At 31.3% G+C, this 25,204-nt stretch overlaps 3 protein-coding genes and 1 pseudogene across 6 annotated transcripts; 3 read left to right on the plus strand and 1 right to left on the minus strand.

Annotated features, from left to right (window-relative positions):
• Window positions 1-623: 623 nt before the first annotated feature.
• LOC126660407 (dynamin-like protein ARC5) lies at window positions 624-10,964 on the plus strand. 4 transcript variants are annotated; one of them, XM_050353890.2, is made up of 18 exons: window positions 624-1,074; window positions 1,746-1,910; window positions 1,997-2,119; window positions 2,489-2,710; window positions 3,116-3,249; window positions 3,332-3,424; window positions 3,968-4,031; window positions 4,305-4,353; window positions 4,540-4,622; window positions 5,102-5,259; window positions 5,361-5,421; window positions 6,301-6,363; window positions 6,438-6,538; window positions 8,644-8,701; window positions 9,319-9,666; window positions 9,806-9,970; window positions 10,061-10,195; window positions 10,692-10,964. In XM_050353890.2, the coding sequence occupies exons 1-17, from the start codon at window positions 715-717 to the stop codon at window positions 10,160-10,162; spliced, it is 2,349 nt and encodes a 782-aa protein (XP_050209847.1). In that variant the 5' UTR covers window positions 624-714; the 3' UTR covers window positions 10,163-10,195; window positions 10,692-10,964. The 4 variants fall into 4 exon arrangements, with proteins under 4 accessions (XP_050209847.1, XP_050209848.1, XP_050209849.1 ...); XM_050353891.2 differs by lacking the exon at window positions 10,692-10,964 and adding an exon at window positions 10,479-10,497; XM_050353892.2 differs by lacking the exon at window positions 10,692-10,964 and having other exon boundaries at window positions 9,319-9,397; window positions 9,494-9,666; window positions 10,061-10,456.
• LOC126660409 (pathogenesis-related thaumatin-like protein 3.5) lies at window positions 10,925-17,088 on the plus strand (annotated as a pseudogene).
• A 925-nt stretch (window positions 17,089-18,013) lies between these two features.
• LOC126661546 (uncharacterized) lies at window positions 18,014-21,467 on the plus strand. Its single transcript, XM_050355400.2, has 11 exons — window positions 18,014-18,205; window positions 18,301-18,807; window positions 18,886-19,029; window positions 19,127-19,219; window positions 19,294-19,473; window positions 19,618-19,797; window positions 19,870-19,923; window positions 20,053-20,243; window positions 20,325-20,478; window positions 20,528-21,051; window positions 21,148-21,467. Exons 1-11 carry the CDS (start codon window positions 18,014-18,016, stop codon window positions 21,368-21,370), a joined length of 2,442 nt encoding a protein of 813 aa, XP_050211357.1. The 3' UTR covers window positions 21,371-21,467.
• A 1,798-nt stretch (window positions 21,468-23,265) lies between these two features.
• On the minus strand, window positions 23,266-24,659 carry LOC126661547 (uncharacterized). Its single transcript, XM_050355401.2, has 2 exons — window positions 24,009-24,659; window positions 23,266-23,735 (listed from the first exon to the last, which is right to left on the minus strand). Exons 1-2 carry the CDS (start codon window positions 24,657-24,659, stop codon window positions 23,310-23,312), a joined length of 1,077 nt encoding a protein of 358 aa, XP_050211358.2. The 3' UTR covers window positions 23,266-23,309.
• Window positions 24,660-25,204: the final 545 nt, after the last annotated feature.

Here is a 25,204-nt window from a genome sequence, read left to right on the forward strand (position 1 = left end):
AAAATACTTTTAATAATTATTAAATATTTGACAAACTCATATAATTTTCATTGATATATATATATATATATATATATATATATATATATATATATAAACTAATATTTTTAATATATATTATTTAATTTTATAAAACAATTTTAATATTTAGTAATTCAAAGTTAATACGAATATATTAATTAAATTAAAAATAGACTAATATATATATATATATATATATATATATTCTTTTTGGTTATTCGGGTATAAGTTCGGTACTTCGGTTCGGTTCTCGATACGGTTATTATAAAAGATCCAAAATCGTATCAGTAAAATTTTCGGTACGGTTCGGTTCGGGAAAAGTCAATGGTCAACGGATATTTTTCGGTTCTGGATATTTTCGGTCCGATTTTCGGTTCGATTTTGGAGGTATCCAGGATCCGTGCACACCCCTATGTATAAGTGTCAAATAGGTGAAAATAGAGGTTAAGAGGGGAAATTGCACAATTTCAAAGTGGAGAGTTCATATAGAATAATTGAATAGAATCCGGGGATGAAATTATATATTAAGCCATGAAAAGAACAGCAACGACATCGTTTTACCGTACTTTACCGTTTACAACAATCGCGCTCAAACAGTGTCCCGTTAAAGGATAGGACTACAAAATTAATAGCAACAGTGACAGCAGTGGTGAGTGACTCAACATCATCAACGACACTCCATATCGCTAAATTATGCTAAAACGACAACCGTCGATGGCGATTCGAGACGAAGAAGACGACGAAGCGAAATGGAGTCTGTACGAAGCTTACAACGAGCTACACGGACTAGCACAAGAACTGGAAACTCCGTTCGACGCACCGGCGGTGCTTGTGGTGGGGCATCAGACAGATGGCAAAAGCGCATTGGTTGAAGCTCTTATGGGATTCCAATTCAATCATGTCGGCGGCGGTACTAAAACTCGTCGCCCTATTACTCTTCACATGAAATATGATCCTCATTGCGAATCCCCTGTTTGTCTTCTCCTTTCTGATGCTAATAGTAATGAGAATGACGATTATGTCCCTAGACACAAGTCTCTTCATGAAATTCAGGTACTCATTTTTATTATTGCTTGATAGAGTTTAATTTGAGTGAATTTTGAGGTTCTTGAAGTATTTAGGCTGTTTTAAACATATTCTAATTCTGTTAAATTAATATTGTTATTCTTTTAGAATGTGTTCTGATGCCATTTTTGCCCCTAAATTTGTGGTCAAATTATCGTTAATATTTTATTTAGGTGTTACAAATGCTGCCACATTGTAATAATCTATGAGATAATTTGATAAGAGAGAAGTTAATTTAGAGGTTAACTATTACATTGCATATCAATTCCGCGAGCAAATCGATTTATGAAACAATCTTTGTTTTTGCTGTTGTTAGTGAAATGAGTAACTAGGCATGTTAACAATAGCATATTGAAATTGTAGTAAACTAGTGATTTGTAAATAGGACTTTTGAGGGGATAAAATGTCGATTTTGCACGTTTAGATAAATTAGTCTATTAGTGTACCTTTAACAATGTAGTTAAGTAGGCCACATTTTGCCCTTTAAACTTGCAGCAAAAGCTACCATGCTTAAGTAATAGTTGTATGTTAATTTGGGGAATAGAAGATTAAGTTTGCGGGTCAGTTTTTCCAGTGCGTATAAGTTCATGGGGTTCATTGATGCTTAAAGTGCTGTTGTTCATGTTGCTGTATCAATGAAATGGATATTTGTTTGGTAGGCATATATTGAAGCTGAAAATATGAGGTTGGAGCGTGAGTCATACCCGTTTTCAGCTAAGGAAATTATTATCAGAGTGGAGTATAAATACTGCCCCAATCTTACTATTATTGATACTCCTGGACTTATTGCTCCTGCGCCTGGTCGAAAAAATCAAGCATTACAGGTATGGGATAGGAAGTTTAATCATTTAGCATTTTTTTTCTTTTTATGTGTTTATTTTCGATGGATATGAACTTTAAATTCATATAGAGCCAAGCACGTGCAGTGGAATCTCTTGTGCGAGCAAAAATGCAGCATAAAGAGTTCATTATACTATGTCTTGAAGATTGCAGCGATTGGAGCAATGCAACTACTAGGAGGGTAGTAATGCAAGTATGTGCTCTCTAAATTGTCTTTTGAACTGTTTAGTCATTCTGTCTTTTGCTTTTTGCGATCATATTATCACATAGGAGTGTGAAAGTTTTATTGAATTTGCTACAGTCTCGTAAGTGCAACTTTAGGAACCTTGAGCTTTTAAACCAGTTAGTTGGATCTGATCCAAGCTCAGATAACAGAAAACTTTAATTTACAGTATTTTCAACAAAACGTGGACTTCTATGTGGATTTTTTTTAATTCATGATCTCCGATTCACCATCTTGGAAAATCAAGCATAAGTTGCATTATTCGTTATAGAAATTATAGAATTGTTTAAAGTGTTCAATGTTTCTTAAAGCTTGACTTCTCTTCTTGGTCATGAACAGATCGATCCTGAGCTTTCAAGGACTGTCATTGTTTCAACCAAACTTGACACCAAAATACCCCAGTTTGCTCGCTCATCTGATGTTGAAGTTTTTCTTTTGCCACCCACCCACACGCTGGATGGCTTCATACTGGGCGACTCTCCCTTTTTCACATCTGTGCCTTCTGGAAGAGTTGGTACTGGTCATGATTCAGTTTACAGATCAAATGATGAGTTTAAGCAGGTTTGTCTGCGCAGACTACCATTATTTCTATCGCGTCGAATTAAAATAGTATGTGCAAAATGCAAAAAATTCTTAGCAATTTCCAAAAAGAAAAGAGACAATTAGTCTGAACCTCGAGGTTCGACATACTACATTAGTCTTGTAAAATATATTAAAATATCCTTTTATCTTACAATATTATACCAAAATATCATTTCGTTGGATTTAGTAAATTTCTAAAGCACAACTTACATTGCCGTGAAGGATGACCGATAAAATAATGATATCAAAATCACTTGTATTAAAGGTCAAATTAAGGTTAAACTATGGATACGTGTAAAGTTAAAAGTAAAGATTTGCATGAAATGCATGCAAGAGGTATGGTTTTCAAAACCTACTGGATTATAATCAAACTTCTTGTTGCAGGCCATATCCTTGAGAGAAATGGAAGACATAACATCTTTGGAGGAAAAGCTTGGCCGTCCATTAACAAAACAAGAAAGAAGTAGAATAGGTGTTAGCAAATTAAGGTTATTCTTGGAGGAATTGTTACAGAAAAGGTATACTGTCATTTGTCTCTTATCTTATACTGGTTTTATAATTGCTTTAAAAAACTCTTTTAGTCCTTTCTGTGCTTGTTAGGTATATGGACAGTGTCCCTTTGATCATTCCCCTTCTCGAAAAGGAGTCCCGCACTTCAACAAGAAAGCTGAACGAAATAATTAATGAACTCAGGTTTGTCATTTGAAGTATGTGATATATCCAAGGAAATATGGCTCTCATCCATTTCTCACTCCCTCAATGAAAGTGTATATCTCATTTGAGATAAAACAGAGAAATATATATGAAACAGATGGCCCTAGACTCCTTCCCTCAGTGGTCTTCTAATTGTTTGATTTCCGACTAACTGGCTGAATGTCCCTAGCTATTCTCATGCTAGAAACTTTCTTTTAGTCAGAAATGGGATTGATGTAAAATTTCTAGGTCTCTCTACCAAACCCAATTAGCATTTCGTTTCCATAATACCATTGAAAGGTCAATCTTAACAAAATAGTATTTATGATAAAAATCACGACGAATGAATTTTTACTCAAACACCATGCACCTACAATCCTGAAAATACCTAGCAATCTATTTGCAACCACATTTGACTTGTAAAAACTCATTTTCACTTTATTTTTAGCCTTTTGATTTCCATTATATTAGACGATTAGTCATGAATGAATTTCTTCCTTAGCATTAGTAGTTGTTTTGAAATATCATTTGCAATGTGTGCAGCACTTTAGACGAAGTAAAATTGAAGGAGAAAGGGCGGGAGTTTCATGACCTATTCTTAACAAAGGTATATTATGCTTACTATTATTTTTTCACCTTTCCTACTACATTGATGTTTTTTTCTTTTAAGCCAACTTTGGCTTACTTGTTCAAGAAAAAAAAAACTGGGCTATGAAAGAGGTCAGGTTATGTAAGTATTGCTTCATTTCCACTTTCCAGCAACCCTGGGTCTAAAAATGCAGCACTGGATAATGTGATGCATGCAAATTCTATATATGTGGATTTTTTTGATGCTTTTTATTGGGTATTTGTGCTGACTAAATTTGCTTTGCATATTCAGCTATCGTTGCTGTTGAAAGGAACAGTTGTTGCACCTCCAGATAAATTCGGTAAACTATTTTGCATTGCTATCCAAACAAAGCTTAGCGTACGATACTGTTACTCTGCTATGGTGTCATTACTCAGAGAAGTGTGAATTTAGTGGCTTCAACCTTCAATATCATTCCCATTCTAAAGCTGGCTTACTGTTTTTATGCCTGTAATCTTAGTAATGAACAGTTTTAAGTTTGTTGCAGGTGAAACACTGCATGATGAGAGAACTGTTGGAGGGGCATTTGTTGGTACTGATGGTCATCAGTTTCCGCACAAGTTAATTCCTGTATGTTGCTTTGCGAACTCAATTTCAGATCTTTATACATATTTCATTGTTCTGCAGCTTGTCGAGCAGTAGGAATGTGCTATACATTCTTGTATAAGTATAACATCTTTGTCGCTTCCTTTATGACCTAAATTTTCGCTAAATGTTATATGATGTAATGCAGAAGTCATCTTGAAATACACGAGACCTACAACTAGAACAGCCCTGAGCCTGTTTCACCCATCTTTTTCTGATCTTCATTTATTTCCTCAAAATCCTCATTTTCTATATAAATTTCCTGTCTATGTCCTTCTTCGCATCATAAACCTAATCACTGAAGCTATTGAATTTTCTGCTTTGTTTATTTTGTTTTTTCTTGATAATTTTATTCTTTCAGTTTTTCCATTTGAGTAACCTGTATTATGCTGATATAGGTACTATTCTCATAATTTGAGAGAAAAGTTCAAGCTTTCAAGAATTTAAGCAAACTTTAAATGTAGAATGCAGGGATGCGACTTTATGGTGGTGCACAGTATCATCGAGCCATGGCAGAATTTCGTTTTGTTGTAGGAGGAACCAAATGCCCTCAAATTACTCGCGAAGAAATTGTGAATGCATGTGGAGTTGAAGATATTCATGATGGAACTAACTACTCTAGGTACTGGTGAAAATTTTGGTTGAATCATGCATGATTTACGTTTTAATTCTTTTGCCATCAATTTATCTGAATTCCAACTTCCTCATTCTTATGAATCTCAGGACAGCATGTGTAATAGCTGTTGCAAAGGCTCAGGATACATTTGAACCTTTTCTTCATCAGGTGCAATATAATGTCCTCCCTTAACAAACCAAATTTACTTTTCTCTCAAACAAAAGTATTCTCTTCCCTCATCCTCCTCATTCCTTTCTGATCGGGTAAAGAATTTAATCTGCAAATTGAGAATCTAACAAGGTAATCTGATCTTATCTTGAGAGTCACTTCAGAACTGGCGTTTTCTTTCTCTATGCATAAAAAACTAGGACTGGGCACCGTTTGCTTGAATGCTGTCAAGGGCCGCTATCTACAAAAAGGAAGAACTCATTGACTAAATGAAGTAGCTATGATTCACAGGAAGCAGATGTTGAGAAATATCTGTTTTTGCTTAAGGAAACTATAATAGGTCTCTTCAAATAAATTTGACGGACATTATATAGTTTAATATTAACTTCTATAAATCGTGGGCAGATATTTTTAACCGGAATGTAAGAAGTTAGGGAAGTGTCAATAGACGTTGAAAAATTAGAAATTCTACTCCTGTCAAGTGCCTTTAGAGTAAAATCAAGCTCGTCTGAGGGCTAATTTCTGTTTCATTCCTTGGCTGTTTTTTTTTGGCTTGATGAACATTAGAAGGACATCTTATAGCTTATGTTGCAACTTAATTTTATTATTGTGACCAAGATTTGTTATGGAATGGTTAAATAGAGATTTAATCTCTACTTTGCAACGGTAATATCATCATATTTTTAGTTTTATCTCTTTTGTATGACCAGTGTTTAGGCTTACTGTCGTCATATTTTTAGTTTTACATGTGTTTAGGCTTTTTCTGCCTGATCTATTCTTTCCAAACTACAAAATTTATGTTTGTTTTACCTTTGATTTGGAAATGTTTGTACGTACTTCCATAAGTTGTATGTTGACTTTTTTGTTTTCTTGGTGCAGTTGGGTAATAGGCTATTGCATATTTTGAAGAGATTACTTCCCATCTCTGTCTATCTTCTTCAGGTATGGGATTTTCCAATTGATGTGATTTTTTGAACTGTTTGACTATAACTATATCCTTAATTGTTTTTTAACAGAAAGACGGTGAGTATCTTAGCAGTCATGATGTATTCCTTAGGCGAGTTGCTTCCGCCTTCAATAATTTTGCGGAGTCTACTGAAAGAGCATGCCGCGAAAAGTAAGTTTGCCACTATTCCTTTTTTTTTTGACTTAAATTCAAATATTATGTTGAACTGCAATTACACAGGCCTAATCCATGCAAGTGAACTAGAGGGTGAGAGCATTTATATTTTCCCTGGAGCATGAGCTCTATATAACGTCATAAGGTAGATAAGAGACAGACCTAGTCTTTGACTATATAAAAAGTGTCTTAAATGTAGCAGAAGTGTTTTAATTTTTCTTTCCCAAAATACCTTTAAATAATAAGTACATAAGAAATGCTTCAATTGTTACTTAATTACAAGTTTTTCCATAATTATGTTTTAACTCAGTCTTCCGTTTCATTAAGTTTTGCCCCTTAACTTTTAACCTTAGATAAATACCCTTTTATTAATAGTATTAAGGTATTCCAATGTATCAATTTAGGCATAAAGTCATATAACAGATTAACATTAAGTTTTCACGTTAATACTGCTCTTATACTTCCATAAAAAAGAATAATAATTTAAGATATGGATAATTTTTTTTCTAAATTAATTTATTTTTTCGAGTAATTATTATTGAAGGAAAGATGCATTCTCATCCTACAGTGATAAGAATAAAGTCAAAAAAATAATTGAAGAAATTTATTTTCAATAATTAGTATATGATTAGTTCAAATATATTAGAAATTTTGTGATGCACCTTTTTGTTTATTTAATAATTTAATGAAAATAAAACTTATTCAATTACTTTATTTAACCTTGGACGAGAATGATTTTTTCACTGAATGACATTTTTTCACAAAATATAAGGTTTTTAGAAAATGAATTAATGGTATAATGCTCCTTTTTATATGTATTTAATTTTCAAATAATTATGGCTTAACCCATCTAGAGGTTCCTGTACTTTACACTTTTTTTTTCGTAGATCCTTATACTTCATTTTTGTATCATCTGGTCCTTCTACTTACCTATTTTCGATTTTCAGGTTTTTTTTGAGTTTTTTACAGTCCCTGTACTTATAATTTTTTTCCCTCCAGCCCCCCACTTACAATTTTTTTTCCTCCAGTCACACAAAAAGACTGGAAAAAACTCAAAAAGGACCTGAAAATAAAAAATAGGTAAGTAGAGGGACCAAATAATACAAAAATGAAGTATAAGGACCTACGGAAAAAAAGTATAAAGTACATGGGCCTCTAGATGGGTTTGGCCAATAATTATTCTTTTCAATAGATATTTAGAAATTATATATGAATGGTAAAATATATCAATTTTTAGTTTATTCTATTTAAATTATTATGAAAAGTGTAATGAACTAGCACTGGCCTCATTTTCTAATTTGATGGTCTGTTTAATTTCTGAGGCGTGGGTCTATAACTTTGCATATGTATTTGATCTATTTCATTGCTTGGCAATATGTGTGTGTGTATAAATAATGCCTAGAGTGATGATTGATGAGAATGCAACTATCATCATTTAACATAGTAATTGTGATTGTTTTAGTAGACTTTTGGTCAAGGATGTGCATACAAAGAAATATAACTCATCTTTGATCTTCTTAGGCCAGACATGTTATTTAGTGCTGTTAGCCTTTCTTCCCCAAAAATTCATAACAATGTCGCCAAACTCTTAATATGAAAAACATAAATTATATATACGCTTCTCTAAGAGTTTTTATTATTTCCATTGTCACTGTAGAGTCCTTCATATTCTATTAGCTTGTTCCTTATGCAATTGAGTGCATCATGCTGTGACAGATATTGCTAGTGGGATCTAGTCATGTTGAGGTATTGGATTTTGAGACGAATGTGAGATTGTCCACGGTGGTGAAGTATTATGTTATTTCAATTCTAGTGTCAGTTTCCTTCTGCTGTTATGACTGTCATTTTGTCATCATCTTTGCTGCTATTTGATTTAATGATTTGTGGTTGGTAATCATATAGTTTTTTCATCTTTTATCAGCTGGAACATCCCGACACCCATGCCGTGATTGTTTCACTAAAAACACTTCAATTGTTCTCTCCCCTTAAAAGAAATAAAATGTGAATGTTCTTCTGTTCACCAGAAGATTGGTATTGTTGTTCATATATGATTTTTTAGATAAAGAACTCGTGTACTAATTTTTTTTATACATTTGTTGCAGATGTATGGAGGACTTAGTCAGCACCACTCGTTATGTATCATGGTCTCTGCACAATAAGGTTAAACACAGTTAATGTACAAAGCTTAATTTGAGATGTGTAAAGTCTTATAAGTCCTTGTAGTTCTTTTTCGAATATTGGTGCATTTTGCTCCTCAAAATTTATGGTTGTTGTAGTGTGATCTGAGTTCAGGCTGCTCTTTTGGGCTGTGGAGTAGTTTTGCCATGTATACATCATTTTTATCTTCAATATTTTGTTTTCTGATTTTTTTTAAAGTTTACTACTTCAGGATGTGAACACATTTTCCGAATTAGCAGCATTAAGCTTCCAAGCTGGTTTCTAAAATCTGTACATTTCTTAACCTGGTGCTCCTATTTTAGGAACACAGGAGTTTGCCTAGTTTCTAGGATTAAAATAGATAGATTTCTGATGGGCACTCGCGCTACAGGTCATAGAAAAGTTATTACATTTCATTCAAATATCTTCGTCGATTTACTTTTTTCTTTTTTTCTCCTTTTCTTTTCTTAACTAAAAGTACAATTGCTGTAGTGCTGAGAAGAAAAATTTGTATGAAAAATTATAAATCTAAAACTACTGTTAATATTTGCAACTTTTCGATGTGGTGTTCTTGTTATTAGTAATTTACTTGCTTTCACTCTCTTGGTGTTAAACTACAGAATCGGGCTGGGTTACGCCAATTCTTAGACTCATTTAGTGGATCAGAGCAGTCAGCTGCAGGAGGCAATTCCGTATCAGGTGGTCTTCCTCAAGAGTCATCCATGGGCGCAGTTGTCAATGAGAAGCATGAGAGTAAGCCAAGGGCTGACGTCAAGCTTTGTCATTTGGCCTCAGGTGTCGATTCAGGGTCATCTGTTCCGACAACAGAAACAAGGCTTGCCGATCTTATAGACAACACACTTTGGAACCGAAGACTTGCTCCTTCATCTGAAAGGATTGTTTATGCTCTGGTACAACAGATATTCCATGGGATAAGAGAGTATTTCTTAGCCTCTGCTGAATTAAAGGTATAAAATCTCGGATCACCTCTAGTTGTCGAGTAAAAGAATATGTGCTAGCTTATAACCTTTCTACTGATCTTTACATCTCTCTCTGTATATGTATTTTCTATTTGTTATATTTAATTTACATGTTCATAATTTGCAGTTCAACTGTTTTCTCTTGATGCCCGTCATAGACAAGTTGCCAGCCCTTCTCCGGCAGGACCTAGAATCTGCATTTGAAGATGATCTGGATAATGTCTTTGACATAACCAATTTACGCAACTCATTGGACCAACGAAAGAGAGAAACAGAAATCGAGCTGAAAAGGGTATGTTTTTTCCTGCTTGCGTTCCATATAAGTTACAAATTCGTCAATATATTCACTAGTTTTTTGTTAAAATATGGTGTTGGCTTGCAGATCAAGAGGCTTAAAGATAAATTTAGGTTGATATACGAACAACTATATCTGCACCAGGTGAAGGCCGGTGGTTCTAGCCTTGAAGGTTTAAATTGCAAGTAAAGGTGCCAACGAGGACTGCAGTTTTCTTCTCAGGTACGCCTATAGGATAATATATAGGATAATAATGGTACGCCTACTCCTTCGGTTTGTCTTCTCAGAACTCGAGGAGAAATGATTGTACTTTCATTGAAAGCCTTAATTTATTGTAGGTAATTAATTAGGAAGAAGCCTTATGAATTTGTTGTGTTTGTGCAAATTGCATGATGCTTCATTATATTAAATAAACTAGTCGAACGAGTCGGATAAATCGTAAAATGCAAATATTTATTTGCTCAATTTGATTCAATTTGTAAATTCTACATATTCTTGTTAACAGAACTGTTAAGCTGTATGGTTTTGGAAAATGGGAGTATGCATTCGGTTCAAATCGAACCGAACTGAACCAATCGAGTTTGCTTTGGTTTTTCAATTTGGAAATCTCTTACCATCAAAATTGAACCGAGTCAAAAATTGATTCTTTTTATTCCCAATCAACTTAAATTGAATTTTCCGGTTCAATTTGGTTAATTGATTTCGGCTCGGTTTGCAGACTCCTAGGTGGAAAATTTAAAATTAAAGGAGCAGAAAGGTATCAATTGGTTGGAGATGTAGTTAAGCAATGAAGCCTTTTTGAGCTGTCTGTCTCTACTTGTAGATTCACTCTCTTGTACACGTATTCTTTCATTCTCTAACTCTTTATCTCATGCATTCATATAAAATCTTCACTACTACTACATTACAATATGTACGGCACTTGCAACCTACAAAGGGGCTGTTTGGGTTATGGCTCAAAATCTTAAGTTGCTTCTTGCTCTTTTATTCATCTTCATTACTGTTGTTTCAGGTAACCTTTTTTTTATTTTATTTTATTAGTTTCCTACAATTTAGCATGTGTTTTTTTTCTTCACAATAGAGTATAGCTCAATATATTTTTTTCTCTCATGCAATAAATAAATTATGATGTCTCAATCATTAGCATTACACTTACGGATGTGCAGTTGGTTCAAATCGAATGAAACCAAATTGAACCAGTTGAGTTGAGTTTTCGATTTAGTTTGCACCAAAATTAAACTCAGATTCGAACTGAAAAACTTTATAATTATAAATATGATTTAGTTCGGTTTTGCATAGCTTATACATACATTTTGCATTAGTATATGATTCAGTTTTTTATTTTTATTTCTTAATTTTTTAAAAGGATTACGAAGAGTTGGATTTTGAACTTAAGATCTATTGCAAATGCCAAATGAACTGCACATTACTAGAGTTCATTGAATTTCTTGTTAATTATACAAAAAAAGAAAGTAAAACAAAATTGATAGAATATTAGTCAATTGAAGCTTTACTAATAAATTTAGATAATATAATTCTACTTCCCTACTTGTTTTTAAACTTGACCCTTGCCATTTCTTGAGTTATTAGCCATTTCATATCATTTTTGTTTTTGTTCATAAAATATAATGAAATAGGTTCATTTGTGAACATGAAAAATAGGGCAAAATGCTTCAACAAGTACAAAAACATTCACATTGATTAATAACTGCAAGGAGACAATTTGGCCTGCAATATTAACAAGAGAGATTTAGAAATTTACCTAAAAAATAAAAATAATAGGACTTTATACCTCAATAAGGAAAAGTTAGTACAAATACCTCACTGTTTTAATATTTTTATGATATTACTCTCCTTATTTGATTGTTTATAATTTTACTCTGACACATATCACACATTGCACATGCTCTCTATCTCTCTCCACGTGGTCCCCCTTTCTTTTTCTTTTTTCTCTCTCCACGTGGTCCCCCTTCTCTCTTTTTTTTTTCTTTTTTCTCTCTCCACATGGTCCTCCCTCCTCTCTCTCTCTCTCTCTTTCTCTCTCGTATGACGTGACATACCTTATTTATGCCCATTACAAATTATTCATAGGTTTAAACTTCCTTTTGTTTATTTCTTTTTTGTGATTCATTTATTTTTCTTTTTTCTTTTTTCTTCGCTGATTAAATTAATAAAATTGCAGACTACACATTATTGAATAAATTAAAAATTTTCTTTTCATTTATTTCAGTATCAAATATTTTCTAATTTAAAAATATATGCTAATATTTAAATATTTTATTATATTAATAGCATATTCAAAAACTATATGAACTAAATAAAAAATCACAGTATCACATTATCATATGATTATCACAGCTTCATCTTAGCATGTAATTATCAGTTTGTGATATTGCATTGTCATCTTATTATCATGTCATTATTCAAAATCGTATATAACTGATCATTATATGATAATGTGATGATACCGCTGCATAATGTAAGACAAAATCACATTATCACTTTATCATATGATTATCACTGTATCACATTATCATATGATTATCACAGTTTCATCTTAGCATGTAATTATCAGTGTATCATATTGCATTGACATCTTATTATCATGTCATTATCAGTACAATATGTAGCAGATTATTATATGATAATGTGATGATACTGCTGGATAATATTAGACAAAATCAGAGTATCATATTATCATATGATTATCAAAGTATTACATTATCATATGAGTATCACTGTATTATCATGTTGTTATCATAACACTGTATAAAGAAAGATTTTCAATAAAAAAAATTAATTATCATGTTGTTATCACTGTATAATCATCTCGTTATCATAATATAATCATATGATACCGAGATGATAATGTATTATTATACCTAAATAATAATGTTATGACAACGACATAATAATAAAATTATGATAACAATATGATAATATGATACCTATATGTAAATAATTACATAAAAATTATGATAACGAGATGATAATGTGAAGAAAATAGTATGATAATGAAGTATAATAAGGTCATATTATCATACTATAATCTTCACTTTATCATCTTATTATCATAATTTTTTTGTAATTGTTTTTTTCATGCATGTATCATATAATTATACTATTATCTTCACATTATCACCTCGTTATCATAATTTTTTTGTAATTATTTTTTTCATACAGGTATCATATTATCTTTACATTATCATCTCATTATCATAATTTTTCTGTAATTTTTTTACATATTATCATAATTTTATTATTTTATTATCATCTGGTTATCATACTGGTGTCATGAATCTTTTTGTAATTCTATTTTCACGTACGTTATCATCCAGTTATCATAACATTATCATAATTCATTATCATACTCTAGTGTTATGATAACGACATGATAATCAGACACTATTTTATCATATATTATCATATATATCATCATATATGTACCATAAATATTATCATCTTGTTATCATATGATAAAACATTATCATATGACACTATTTATGTAAAATATTTTTCATGTAAATATCATATTATCATACTGTTATAAGCTTATAATTATATTATCATAAAAACATTATCATAGTATTATCATTATCGTACATTTGTATTATCATAACCTTATCATAATCATATAATTAATGTCATGCGACATGATAATAACATGATAATCAGACGCTGTTTTTTAATAAAAAAAATTGATTTTTTTCTGCAGTGTTATGATACTTGCATGATAATGCAGTGATGATACTCATATGATAATCAGAAGCAGTTTTTTTTTCCAGAAAATCATTTTTGTGTATAAAAACGTCTTTAATGCAGATTTTTAGATCTAAAATTGAAAAAATTCAAGATTAATTATTTAGATCTGAAAGTTAAACAAATCGTATTATTCACCACGAGTCAAGAAAAAAAATGCTAAAATTGAATATGAAAAACGGCTTAGCAGCGGCAGAATGATGGCGGAGCGACGGCGGAATGATGAATTATTGATGAAGAAGAAACAAAAATGAAGAAGGAATGAAGAAGAAGAAGAAAATGAAGAAAAACAATGGCGGAAAAAAGAACAGAGAAAGAGAACAAAATGAATGGAGAAGAAAGAGAAAAGGAGAGAGGAAAAAAAAAAGAATGACAGTTGTCAAATATGGTTAGAGTAAAATAATAATAAAAGGTAGGTATAATTATAATATAAATAGGTGTTAGAGTAAAAAAATAAAAACATTAAAATGGTGAGGTATTTTCTCTATCTTTTCTTTGTTGAGGTAGGAAATCATATTATTTTCAAAAAGAGAGTATTTTTCCTAATTTTCTCTATTAACAAAAGGTGATGATAGCCATGGACATGGACAAGCTTTTACCCTAAACACAGGCCAAACTGCTTTCTACAATGCCCCAATTGGCTGGAGTGGCAGAATCTGGGCTAGAACCAACTGCAATTTCGACAAAAACGACACAGTATCGTGCCAAACAGGCAGCTGTGGCACCTCCCTAAATTGCTCAACCCCAAGTACCCCACCCAACACGATTGCCGAATTTACCCTCGGAGATCCCGATTTTTTCGACATTAGCCTTGTCAATGGTTTTAATCTACCTATAGTTGTTTCACCTCTTAACACTAAAGGAAATTGTAGTATAGCCGGTTGCGACGGAGATTTACGTCACAATTGTCCGTCTGAGCTCGCAGTGAAGTCCGACGGGAAAGTTATTGCTTGCCGGAGCGCGTGTGACGTGTTTGACACGGACGAGTATTGCTGTAGAGGAGGATATAATGATCCTATGGTATGCCAACCTTCAAACTATTCAAAGATATTTAAGGAAGTATGCCCTGCATCATCTAGCTATGCATATGATAGGGATGCAACTAGTATTGTATCATGCTCTGCGTCAGATTACATTGTTGCCTTCTGTGCATCAAGGTAAGTTTTATTAATGGAACTTAAATTAAATACTGAATTTTAATTGTTGAACTTGATAAATACTAAAAACATTACTTGCTGAATAATATTCTATTACAGAAAAATATTGAATTTTTCATTGAACATGTTTTAATGTTGAAATTTTTGATTTGTAATCATTGAAATTACTTATATAAATATTATTTGCATCGGAACATCATATCTATATAATTATATAAAGAGGTATGAAAGTCATAACATTACTGAATGGTATAAACGTCAAAAAATGATTTACAAATTATTATTGATACTTTATTAAAATTTTGATATCATAAAGTTACTTTAATAAAAAAAAAATTCAAATACAAATTTTAGTTAGTAACTTTGATTTATGATTTTAAATATTTTTAAATTTGATTGGATAATTTGAGTTGAATTTGATATGTATTAGTATCAAATATTACTTAGTAAAAAATACTAATAAAATAATAAATTGAATAGTCAAACACCATTTTAATAAACAAAGTATATCTCAAAGATTGAAGAACTAATTGCTAAATTTTGTTTGTGGATTTTAGGAATCAAACTCTATGCTCTTACCATGATAACTAGTTGATGACTCAAAACCACTATTGCCCAATGGATGGTGGATTCTCATGGTGGCACTGCCAATGACATTTATTTTCCAAATCAAGATTTAGCATCCTGTAATTTGTACGGTGTTCCCATTTTTGAAACTGAAAATTTAACGTCGTTTATATGTTGTATCTCTACTTTTTTGCTTGATATAATGTGAACTACTCCAAGTTATTTTCTCACCCCCAAAAAGTATCATTTATATATCATTAATCACAAATTTAAAATCCAACACCTCAACATGTTTGGATTGAATTGAATGAAAAGAATTAATAGGAACCTAATTGTTTATAAAAGAAAGTATAGGTAGTTAAAGGACTCTTTTAGTTATTAGTTGTTCGAATATTTAGAGGAAATTAGGCCCAGCACCACCAAAGGCCTAATTATTCTCACTTTTACAGCCCGGTCCAGTTCATTAGAAATATACGATTCATACCTTCTTCTCTTCTTTTTACCGTTAAACATTTAGAGGATTACAGTTTCTATCAAAACTCTGATTTCCTCACTACATTTAAGCATTCATGTCTGCATGTGTTTGAAATTCGAATCCCACACACTTCTTTTTCAACCGCTCCAATTTTCTCAACTGTTTCTCCACACTTAATCATCGTGTTCTTCATTTTTCAATTTTATTAGTTTTCTCTATACTATGGTGATTACTAGGTCTGTTTCCAAAAAATCTCCTAAATCTACGGCTGTAATGCCTAAAATTAAGAATCCTTCAAGCAAACGAAAGATTGAGTTTGCTGAGAGTAGTGGTCACAAAAGGAGAGTTGTTGTTGAAGACGACGATGATGATTTCGAAAATGTTATAGTTTCGAAAAAAAAAATTGCTAAATCTGTTCTTCCTTCTAGTTCAAAGGCTGTGCGTACCGTTAAGGTGACTTTTTCTTTTTATAGTTTTAATTTTTTTGCATTTTCATGTATTTTGTTAGTTATTTAATAATTATGATATTTTATTTATTTTTGATCTGTGTTTTTATTTTTATTAATGATTATTGTTATGTGTATTTGTTGATTTTAGCAATAATTTTTAAAAATAAAATTTTATTTCAGGATTTAGGAATTTTTAATTTTCATATATCGCAATATTTTTCTGATTTAATTGTTTTGGTTATGATTAATTTTGAATAGCTAATTTTACAATTTATTAACCTATTTTATAGTTTACTTAATGTTAGTTAATAATTTTCTATTGAGTTTTGTGGTTTTTCTGTGTTTGTATTTGCTATGTTTGGTTTTTCTTATTTTCCAAATTTAAGATAGGTTTACTAACTAGTTTCTTTCAGTCTACTATTTTTTTTGTTCTTTTATGTTTTTTGTAATATATTGTATTCTTTTATTTGCATTTGTTCAGGAATGGGATTTTTTCATCAGGCCTGAAGATCATTTTCATTCAAAGGTTTCTCATAATGAGGGTGTCGATGTCATTTCTAATATTAAAAAGAATTTAACCCCTGAAACTTTGGAGAGATTTTCACAAACTTGTTTTGGAAAGTTTTTAAATATGCAAGAATTTTTAATTCAAGGCCAATTGATCCACTGTTTGCTTCTTAGAGAGGTAAAACAACCTGTGTTTTATGAGTTATGGATCAAAGTTTCTGGTCAGTTGTTAAAATTTTCTATTGATGAATTTGCTTTAATAACTGGACTGAAATGTGTTGGTAGTGTTGATCTCAAGTTGTACAAAAATGAGACTTCTGATTTTAAAACTAACTGTTTTGGAAATATAAAGAAAGTTTCAAAAAAGTTTTTGGAATATAGTTTTCTTTCGAAGCGTTGGAGTAACGAGGAAGAGGCTTTTCAAATGGCTGTCTTGTATTTCATTGAAATATTTTTATATAATAACAAAAGTGAGTCAAATGTTCGTGATGCACATTTTAACCTTGTTTGTAGTGGTGACTTTGAAAATTTCCCATGGGGAAAAGATTTGTTTCATGCTACTTTGGAGTTTTTAAAAAGTAAACTCAGTTTATGGAAAAACTGTGATTTTTTAAAGAAAAAATCGAGATCTTCTGATACCCGACCTTCAAGCCGATATGACGGATTCCCTTTGGCCTTCCAAACTTGGTTTTTCGAGTGTTGCCCTGCTCTCGAAGGTGGAATAGCTTCTTGTTGTGGAACTGAAATTCCTCGCATTTTGCGTTAGAAGGTTACAACTCTTCAGAGTTGGTCTTATTTGTGCCGAAACCTCTTTGATCAATCTGCTGAACAGGTTTATATTTTATATACTTTAATTAAATTATATAGAGTTTGTTTATAAACCCTGGTTTTATATATTTATGTTAATAAACACTCATACACTGTTGGAACACTGTTGGTAAACTATTTAATAGAATTTGTTTAACAGTATGTATATTATCACGTAGCTGAGTTTATTTAACTGTTTTGTTTATGTTGTTTGTCTTTTTTTGTTCAGTTAAAATTATGCAATATTACACCAACCGTTGAGGAGAGGACGTTGTTGAACTTAGAGGCGTTGTTTTTAAAAGGAAAGCGTAAAGTCGAAATGGAGCTAGAGGATAGTGAAGGAGTTAATTTTAAAACCAAGATTAATAAATTGGTTTTGAATCAGTCGAAGATGTTCAATGAGTTTGCTGCTATCAAGACATTCATAGAGACTGAATTCTTTGATGTCAAGAATCAATTGGTTGAATTGAAAAGTCTAATCACTGCGGCTGCTCGTCGAGATACTGTCGAGGTAAACATTTAGTAATCCTTTGTTTTATAGTTAGTAAAATTTTTATGTAATTCATTATTTACCTTGTTATATTTTGTTTTTGATCTTTTGTGTAGGTGGATGCTCGTGGTCTTGTTTCTTCTTCAGAAGAAACTGTTAGTGAACATTCGATGAGAGTGAATCAAGAAAGCATTGATAACAAGGGTGATGAGAATGAGCAGAATAAGAAAGTGGAAAGTAATGCGAACGATCCTACTGACATACCGAAAAGCGATGACGTCGGTGATTCTAAGGATCATATGAATGACCATACTGATGACAGCGATGATAGCGGCAGTGAGGATAAGGTTGATCCGAATGAGACTCGCGATAGAGAGGAAAGTGATGATAGCGAAAATAGTGATGATGACATGACAGATGATAAGAGTGAAAGAGATGACAGAGCAGGTGATATAAAAAAGGATGATGAGAGAAGGGATGGCTCAAGCTATGGGAATGCAGTTGACGAGAGGTTCAATTATGCGTACAAAGATCGTGAGGATGGTGAAAGTTCTGAAAAGAAAGTTGATGAGGGTAATGATGTATCAAAAGAGAATGAAAAAGTTAGACAACGTAGCAAAAAGGTAATTTTTTCTAGGTATTTTTTATTAAATTATTTACTGGCTTATATGGTTATTAACTTCTTCTTTTTTTTATGTAAGGCTGATTCTGTTGATAGTCGTCCTACTTTCAATCTTCTAGAATCAAGTACTCAAGGGACTCCTAGTACATTTGATTCAGTTGAAATAATGGGTCTTACCAAAGCTGTTGATCTTGCTGAAATAGAAGCCGGTCTTGTTTCTAATGTAATTATTTTTATTTTCCTGTTTCAATAATTTTTTTTTTTATTTAATGGTGTACTTATGGTTTACTAATAGTTTGCTAATTAATTTTTTTTTTAAGGTTAATGTCGTTGATTCTTTTTTTGAAAAGAAAGTTGATGAGGGGATTAATGTGATGCAAAAGGGTGAAAATGATATCAAAGATAGCGAAAAGGTAGAATTGATTACCCTTACACTTTTTAATTAATTAACTTGTGCTTTTGTCATTCTTATTAATTTTTTTTTAAGGTTGATTTAGTTGATAGTCGTCCTACTCTCAATACTTTTGAAGCAAGTACACAAGGGACTTCTAGTACATTTGACGCAGTTGAAATACGTGCTATCGATAAAGCTGAAAGAGACGCTATCAATAAAGCTCAAATAGACGCTGTTGATAAAGCTGAAAGAGACGCTGGTCTTCTTGGCAAGGTAATTTGTTTATTACTTTTATTCTGATTTAAAGTAAGTTTTTTGACAAATTACTAACAGTATACCAATAGTTTACCAATAGTTTACCAATATACATTTTATTTGTTTTTTGACTGTTATTAATATATAGTTTTTATTTAGAAGGTTTATGAAGTTGATGAGGGATTAGAGTATGATTCTATATTTGATGAAGCTTGTCTCAATGATCTTGCTTATGTTTGTGATCGTATTGAAAAACAAGCTGCTGATCGTATTGAACAACAAGCTGCTGATCAAGTTGCAAAAGAAGCTTCCGCTGGTCAAGTTGCAAAAGAAGCTTCTGAGGTATTTATTAAAATTTAATAGTGAATAATAATTTATTGTTGTTTTTTTATAAATTAATTTTTTTTTAAATAGTTGCAGAAGGCGTCTTTGAAAGAAATTACTGTGTATCGAGGCAGTCCATCAGAGGTAGTATTTCAATTATATTTACTGTTTTTTTGTTATAGTAAGTAGGTTCTAAATAGTTACTAATAGTCTACTAATTAGTTTTTACAGTTATTTTTGTGATTTTATTTGATATAATAATAATAATGGCAGCAAATTTCAAAGATTGCCTCTGAGTTCAAAATTCCTTATGCAAAGCCACTAGCATTTATCAAGGCTAAAGAGAACGTAAAATGTGTGAAGAAACTGAATCCTCTTGACGACAATGTTGATGGAGATATCCAATGTGCAGAACTACAAGATTTTGTTGATTGGATTCAGTGTGGCCTGAGGCCTGATCTTAAGTACGTTTTTCTATTTTTAAGTTTTATTATTTTAATGCATTATAAATATATTTTAACTGTTTTTTGTTTTGATATTTGTAGGAAAAAGTTTTATCTAGATAATGACAACATGATTCGACCAAGAATGGATTTTGGAGTGGAACATATTTGGAAAAAATCATGGTTTTATACGATTAAGTGTAGTGGTCAATTTTTGACGTCATCTATAAGTATTTTTTACTTGTTTTATTATTGTGTTTAAGTACTACATTTGGTTTTAATTTCCATTTAACTTTTATTTACAGCATATCAATGTGGTTATGTATTACATCCGCAAGAAAGCAAAGTATAAGCTGTTAGATGGTTTGCGAATTACCACAACTGACTGCCTGTTTGACGATAGAATGTGTGCAACGTATGTGGCATATACAAAAAAGAAGAAGCATGATGTATCTACTGTCAGTGAGCGTGGTACTGTAGCTGATTTTATTCGTGGAGATAAGGTTCTTTGCAATACTCATTGGAAGGACGTGGATGAGGTTCTTTTTCCCATACACGTGAACAGTCAGAAACATTGGATTTTGGGACGTTTGGTCTTTAAAGAGAGATGCATATATGTCTATAATTCCATGCAATCAGCTTTGTCGAGGGCTCTTGGAATCGAAGCAGCCACGAAATATTCAGTTCTCATTCCTCTGTTTTTAACTCGTATGAATATTTATCAAATGAGGAGCGACATTGATTTCAACTCTCCTGCTTATCAGAATAAGGATTTTTGTGATCCTTTCAATATTGTATCTGTTTCCAGCCTTCCAGAGCAACAAGAAACGTAAGTATTTATATATTTATAGTTTTATATACATCTGCGTTTTTGTGCATTAAATGGGTCATTTGTTGATTATTAATTAAGTCTTTTTTTAAACAGTGATTGTGGAGTGTTCACTCTCGCGTTTGCAGAGCATTTGATTCATAATAAACCTATTCCGTTGACTCTGGATATTAATCGCTATCGGATGCGTCTCTCATATCTGTTGTACCGATATGGCATGATGAAGAATGCAGAAAATATTGTTAGTGATGAAGAGATTGAATCGAAGAAGAACGATGAAAAAGCAACAAAAAAAGGGAAGAAAAAGGTGTCAGATTAGTAAATGTTTAGTATAGTATGGATTTTTAATGGTATGTTTGAATCAGTAAAAGTTTAGTATAGCATGGATTTTAGTTAAACTAGTGTTTTTGGATTATTATGTGTTTTTTTTTGTATATAGGTTTTTTAAACCTATGAATGCTTTTACTTTAAACTAATGTTGTTCTAAATTTTTCTCTCTTTTAGCAACCTTTTAGTTTTCTTTTAGAAAACAATATGTGATATTTAATTTTTGCCTTTTCTTATATGTTTCGATTATTTTATGTTTTTTTTTTCTATATAGATTTTCTAAAACTATGAATGCTTTTTTACTTTAACTAATGTTTTTTCAAATGTTTTTTAAAATTTTAGAAACTTGTTAGTTAACTCTTAGAAGACTGTATATAATTTAAAAAATTTTAAGTTTGAATGTTTGTATTATTGTGTTTTATCTCTTTTATGATGGAAAGATCAAAATAGTGTTAAAAGAGTATAAATTTTTGTTAGTTAACACTTAGTAAACAGTCAGTTACCATTTAACTTTTTTTTTATATATATATTCACTCTTTTAGTAATATATTAGTTAACCCTTAGTAAATTGTTAGCTACCACTTTGATTTCCTGACTATATTTAAGGATAAAGAAGTAACTAAGATTTAACTAAAAAATTGCTAAAGAGTATAAAAATTAATAAAAGAACATTAATTATTATAAATTTTTAACACTATAGATAATAGTTAGTTAATCATTAGTAAACTATTAGTTACCATTTAACTTTTTTGTATATAATATTCACTCTTTTAGTAATATGTTAGTTAACCCTTAACTCACTGATATATATATATATATATATATATATATATATATATATATATATATATATATAAAACACTATAGATAATAGTTAGTTAACCTTTTAATAAACTGTTAGTTATCATATATATATATATATATATATATATATTTCAGTGAGTTAAGGGTTAACTAACATATTACTAAAAGAGTGAATATAATAGTTAGATAATAGTTAGTTAAGCTTTAATAAACTAACTATTATATTCACTCTTTTAGTAATATGTTAGTTAACCCTTAACTCACTGAAATATATATATATATATATATATATATATATATATATATAAAAACTATAGATAATAGTTAGTTAACGTTTAGTAAACTGTTAGTGACCATTTAATTTTTTTGTATATATAATGTTAGTTAACCCTTAACTCACTGAAATATATATAAAAAGGGTTAATTGCAAATTAATACACAAACTTTACCCTAATTTGCAATTACAACACGAACTTTAAAACTTGACAAATTGGTACACCGATTTTCATTTTTTGGCGAATTGATACACCAAATTGGAAAAACACTAACGTGGACATTGTCATATACAGCCACGTGTTGTTGTATGATTGGTCGGTGTACTGATTTGCCAAAAAAATGAAAGTTGGTGTATTAAATTGCCAAGTTTCAAAGTTCGTGTTGTAATTGCAAATTAGGGTAAAGTTCGTGTATTAATTTGCAATTAACCCTTAACTCACTGAAATATATATATATATATATATATATATATATATATATATATAAAAACTATAGATAATAGTTAGTTAACGTTTAGTAAACTGTTAGTGACCATTTAATTTTTTTGTATATATAATGTTAGTTAACCCTTAACTCACTGAAATATATATAAAAACTATAGATAATAGTTAGTTAACCTTTAGTAAACTGTTAGTGACCATTTATATATACATGCAAATTGTTAAAGAGTATAAAAATTAATAAAAGAACATTACTTAGTATATTTTTAAAATATTTAGTAAATTAGTATTCAGATGCAAAATCAGTTTTTTATTAGTAAACATATGTAACTTGTTCACAAACAAACAATAATAGTGTCTAAAAAATTTCAATGATGTTTTATTACAAATCAATTACTGAAAAATAACATTCTACTTTGGTAGATTTCGACATGTCTTTCGGTTATGTCCTCTTTGATCACATCTTCCACACTTACTTGGATTAGTTGTCTCCGCTGGTCCATTTATTCTTCTTTTTTTTGGTCTTCCAGCTGGTATCTTTCCTATTGGTGGAAGTATTTCAATCCTTTCAATTTCAGTAGGTATATCCCAATTGTTTTGACTTGGCATTGGATACACAACTCCATCATACATTGCAAGCAGATTCTCTTTGGTGAAGAATTTAGAGCAGTATTGATAAGGATCTAGGTGTAGTGAGGATAATATTGCAAGTGTATGTGGACATGGCATCTCATCAATTTGAAATCTGCCACATGTACAGTTCTTTTCTCTCAGTTTCACTATAAATGTCTTTTCACCATCTTGCACATCATGCACATTAGTAACTGATGTTGAAGCCTGTGTTATAAAAAAACATGTTATAACTTAATTATAGAATACATTAGAAATTATAAATAGAACACTGTCAGTAAAAGAGTGAAAAATAATAAAACATTTAGTCCTCTAATTAGTAACTAACAGTTTACTAAAAGAGTGAAAACAGATAATAACAGCATTAATAGGTTTAGAAAACATATATACAAAAAAATAAAACATAAAACACAATAATTAAAAACATAGAAGCAAAGATAAAAAAGTCAAAGATATTGCTAAAAGAGTGAAAAAATGTACCTTCATTCTCAAAGAAATTGCATAGTTATCTCTGAGATCATTTTCTGCTTTGCTTGTCAACTTAGTCATTGTACAGATTGCGGCATTTCTATTCGTGTAAGTCCATTTTTGCGTCATGAATCTCAAATATTCAAGAAGTGTCGCTACTGGTAACTCCCTAGCTGCTTTGATAGCTGCATTCATAGATTCGGCTATATTTGAAGTCATTGTTGAGAACCTATTGTCTTTGCAATGTGATCTTGCCCATTTTTTGACCCCAATTTTTTCCAGATAGGGTCGAATTGCAACATTTATAGCATCTAGTTGTCCCATGAAATAGTCAAAAGACTGAACTGAGTAAGACTTTGCAGCTCCATAGAAACACTCTCTCAACGCTTTTGCATTTGTTTTCTTTCCGAACTTTAGTTTAACATTGTTTAGTAAATGGTATGCACAAATTCCATGACTTGCTTCTGGAAAAATGTTTTTGACTGCCTCAGATATGCTATCGTGCCTATCTGATACTATACACAATCCAGCCCTCCGACCAAAAGTTTCCAGTAATTTTGCAAAAAAGTATTCCCAAGAAGCATGATTTTCAGAATCAACAACAGCAAATGCTAGTGGAAAAATCTTACCATTTCCATCTTGGGTGGATGCTGTCAATAGCATTCCACGATAGGTTGATTTTAAAAATGTCGCATCGACTACAATCACTGGCCTACAGTACTTCCAACCTTTTATGGATGCATCGAGAGCCATAAAAACATATTCAAATTTTCCATCGGTCGTCTGTATATCTACTACTGACCCCGGATTAGTTTGTAAAAGCATGTGTTGAAATTTTGGCAAAATAGAATATGAGTCACATGGATTACCTCTAATCTGATCTAGCGCCTTTCCTTTTGATCTCCATGCCCTATTGTAACTCAAAATCACCCCAAAATCTTTTTGTATGTCTGCAATTATGTCTGATGGGGTATAAATTGTTTTAACATCCAAAAACTTTATTTTTATATATTCCCCAATTATTGATGATGTAGCTTGCCGTTTGTCTTCCATTCTAATTTCTGGTGGACAGATGTGGATGTTATTCACTCTTCTAACAACAAACATACTTGTCTTTCCATCTCTTGAGGCTCTTACAGTCCACTTGCAATTGTCGTCTAAGCAATTGACTATATATTCCTTCGGGCATGATTTACTCACTTTATATT

This window comes from Mercurialis annua, linkage group LG8 (assembly GCF_937616625.2).
Source record: "Mercurialis annua linkage group LG8, ddMerAnnu1.2, whole genome shotgun sequence".
Taxonomy (NCBI): domain Eukaryota; kingdom Viridiplantae; phylum Streptophyta; class Magnoliopsida; order Malpighiales; family Euphorbiaceae; genus Mercurialis; species Mercurialis annua.

What these genes read in the sequence shown, in the direction of transcription:
- LOC126660407 (XM_050353890.2), top strand. Translation starts at nt 715, where the DNA reads ATGCTAAAACGACAACCGTCGATGGCGATTCGAGACGAAGAAGACGAC. An exon ending in GAAATAATTAATGAACTCAG is followed by an intron (nt 3,425 to 3,967) that starts GTTTGTCATTTG and finishes CAATGTGTGCAG; the next exon opens with CACTTTAGACGAAGTAAAAT. An exon ending in CATGGTCTCTGCACAATAAG is followed by an intron (nt 8,702 to 9,318) that starts GTTAAACACAGT and finishes GTTAAACTACAG; the next exon opens with AATCGGGCTGGGTTACGCCA.
- LOC126661546 (XM_050355400.2), top strand. Translation starts at nt 18,014, where the DNA reads ATGGAGCTAGAGGATAGTGAAGGAGTTAATTTTAAAACCAAGATTAAT. An exon ending in TTGCAAAAGAAGCTTCTGAG is followed by an intron (nt 19,798 to 19,869) that starts GTATTTATTAAA and finishes TTTTTTAAATAG; the next exon opens with TTGCAGAAGGCGTCTTTGAA. An exon ending in ATCGAGGCAGTCCATCAGAG is followed by an intron (nt 19,924 to 20,052) that starts GTAGTATTTCAA and finishes TAATAATGGCAG; the next exon opens with CAAATTTCAAAGATTGCCTC.
- LOC126661547 (XM_050355401.2), bottom strand. Translation starts at nt 24,659, where the DNA reads ATGCTATTGACAGCATCCACCCAAGATGGAAATGGTAAGATTTTTCCA. An exon ending in CAATTTCTTTGAGAATGAAG is followed by an intron (nt 23,736 to 24,008) that starts GTACATTTTTTC and finishes TTTATAACACAG; the next exon opens with GCTTCAACATCAGTTACTAA.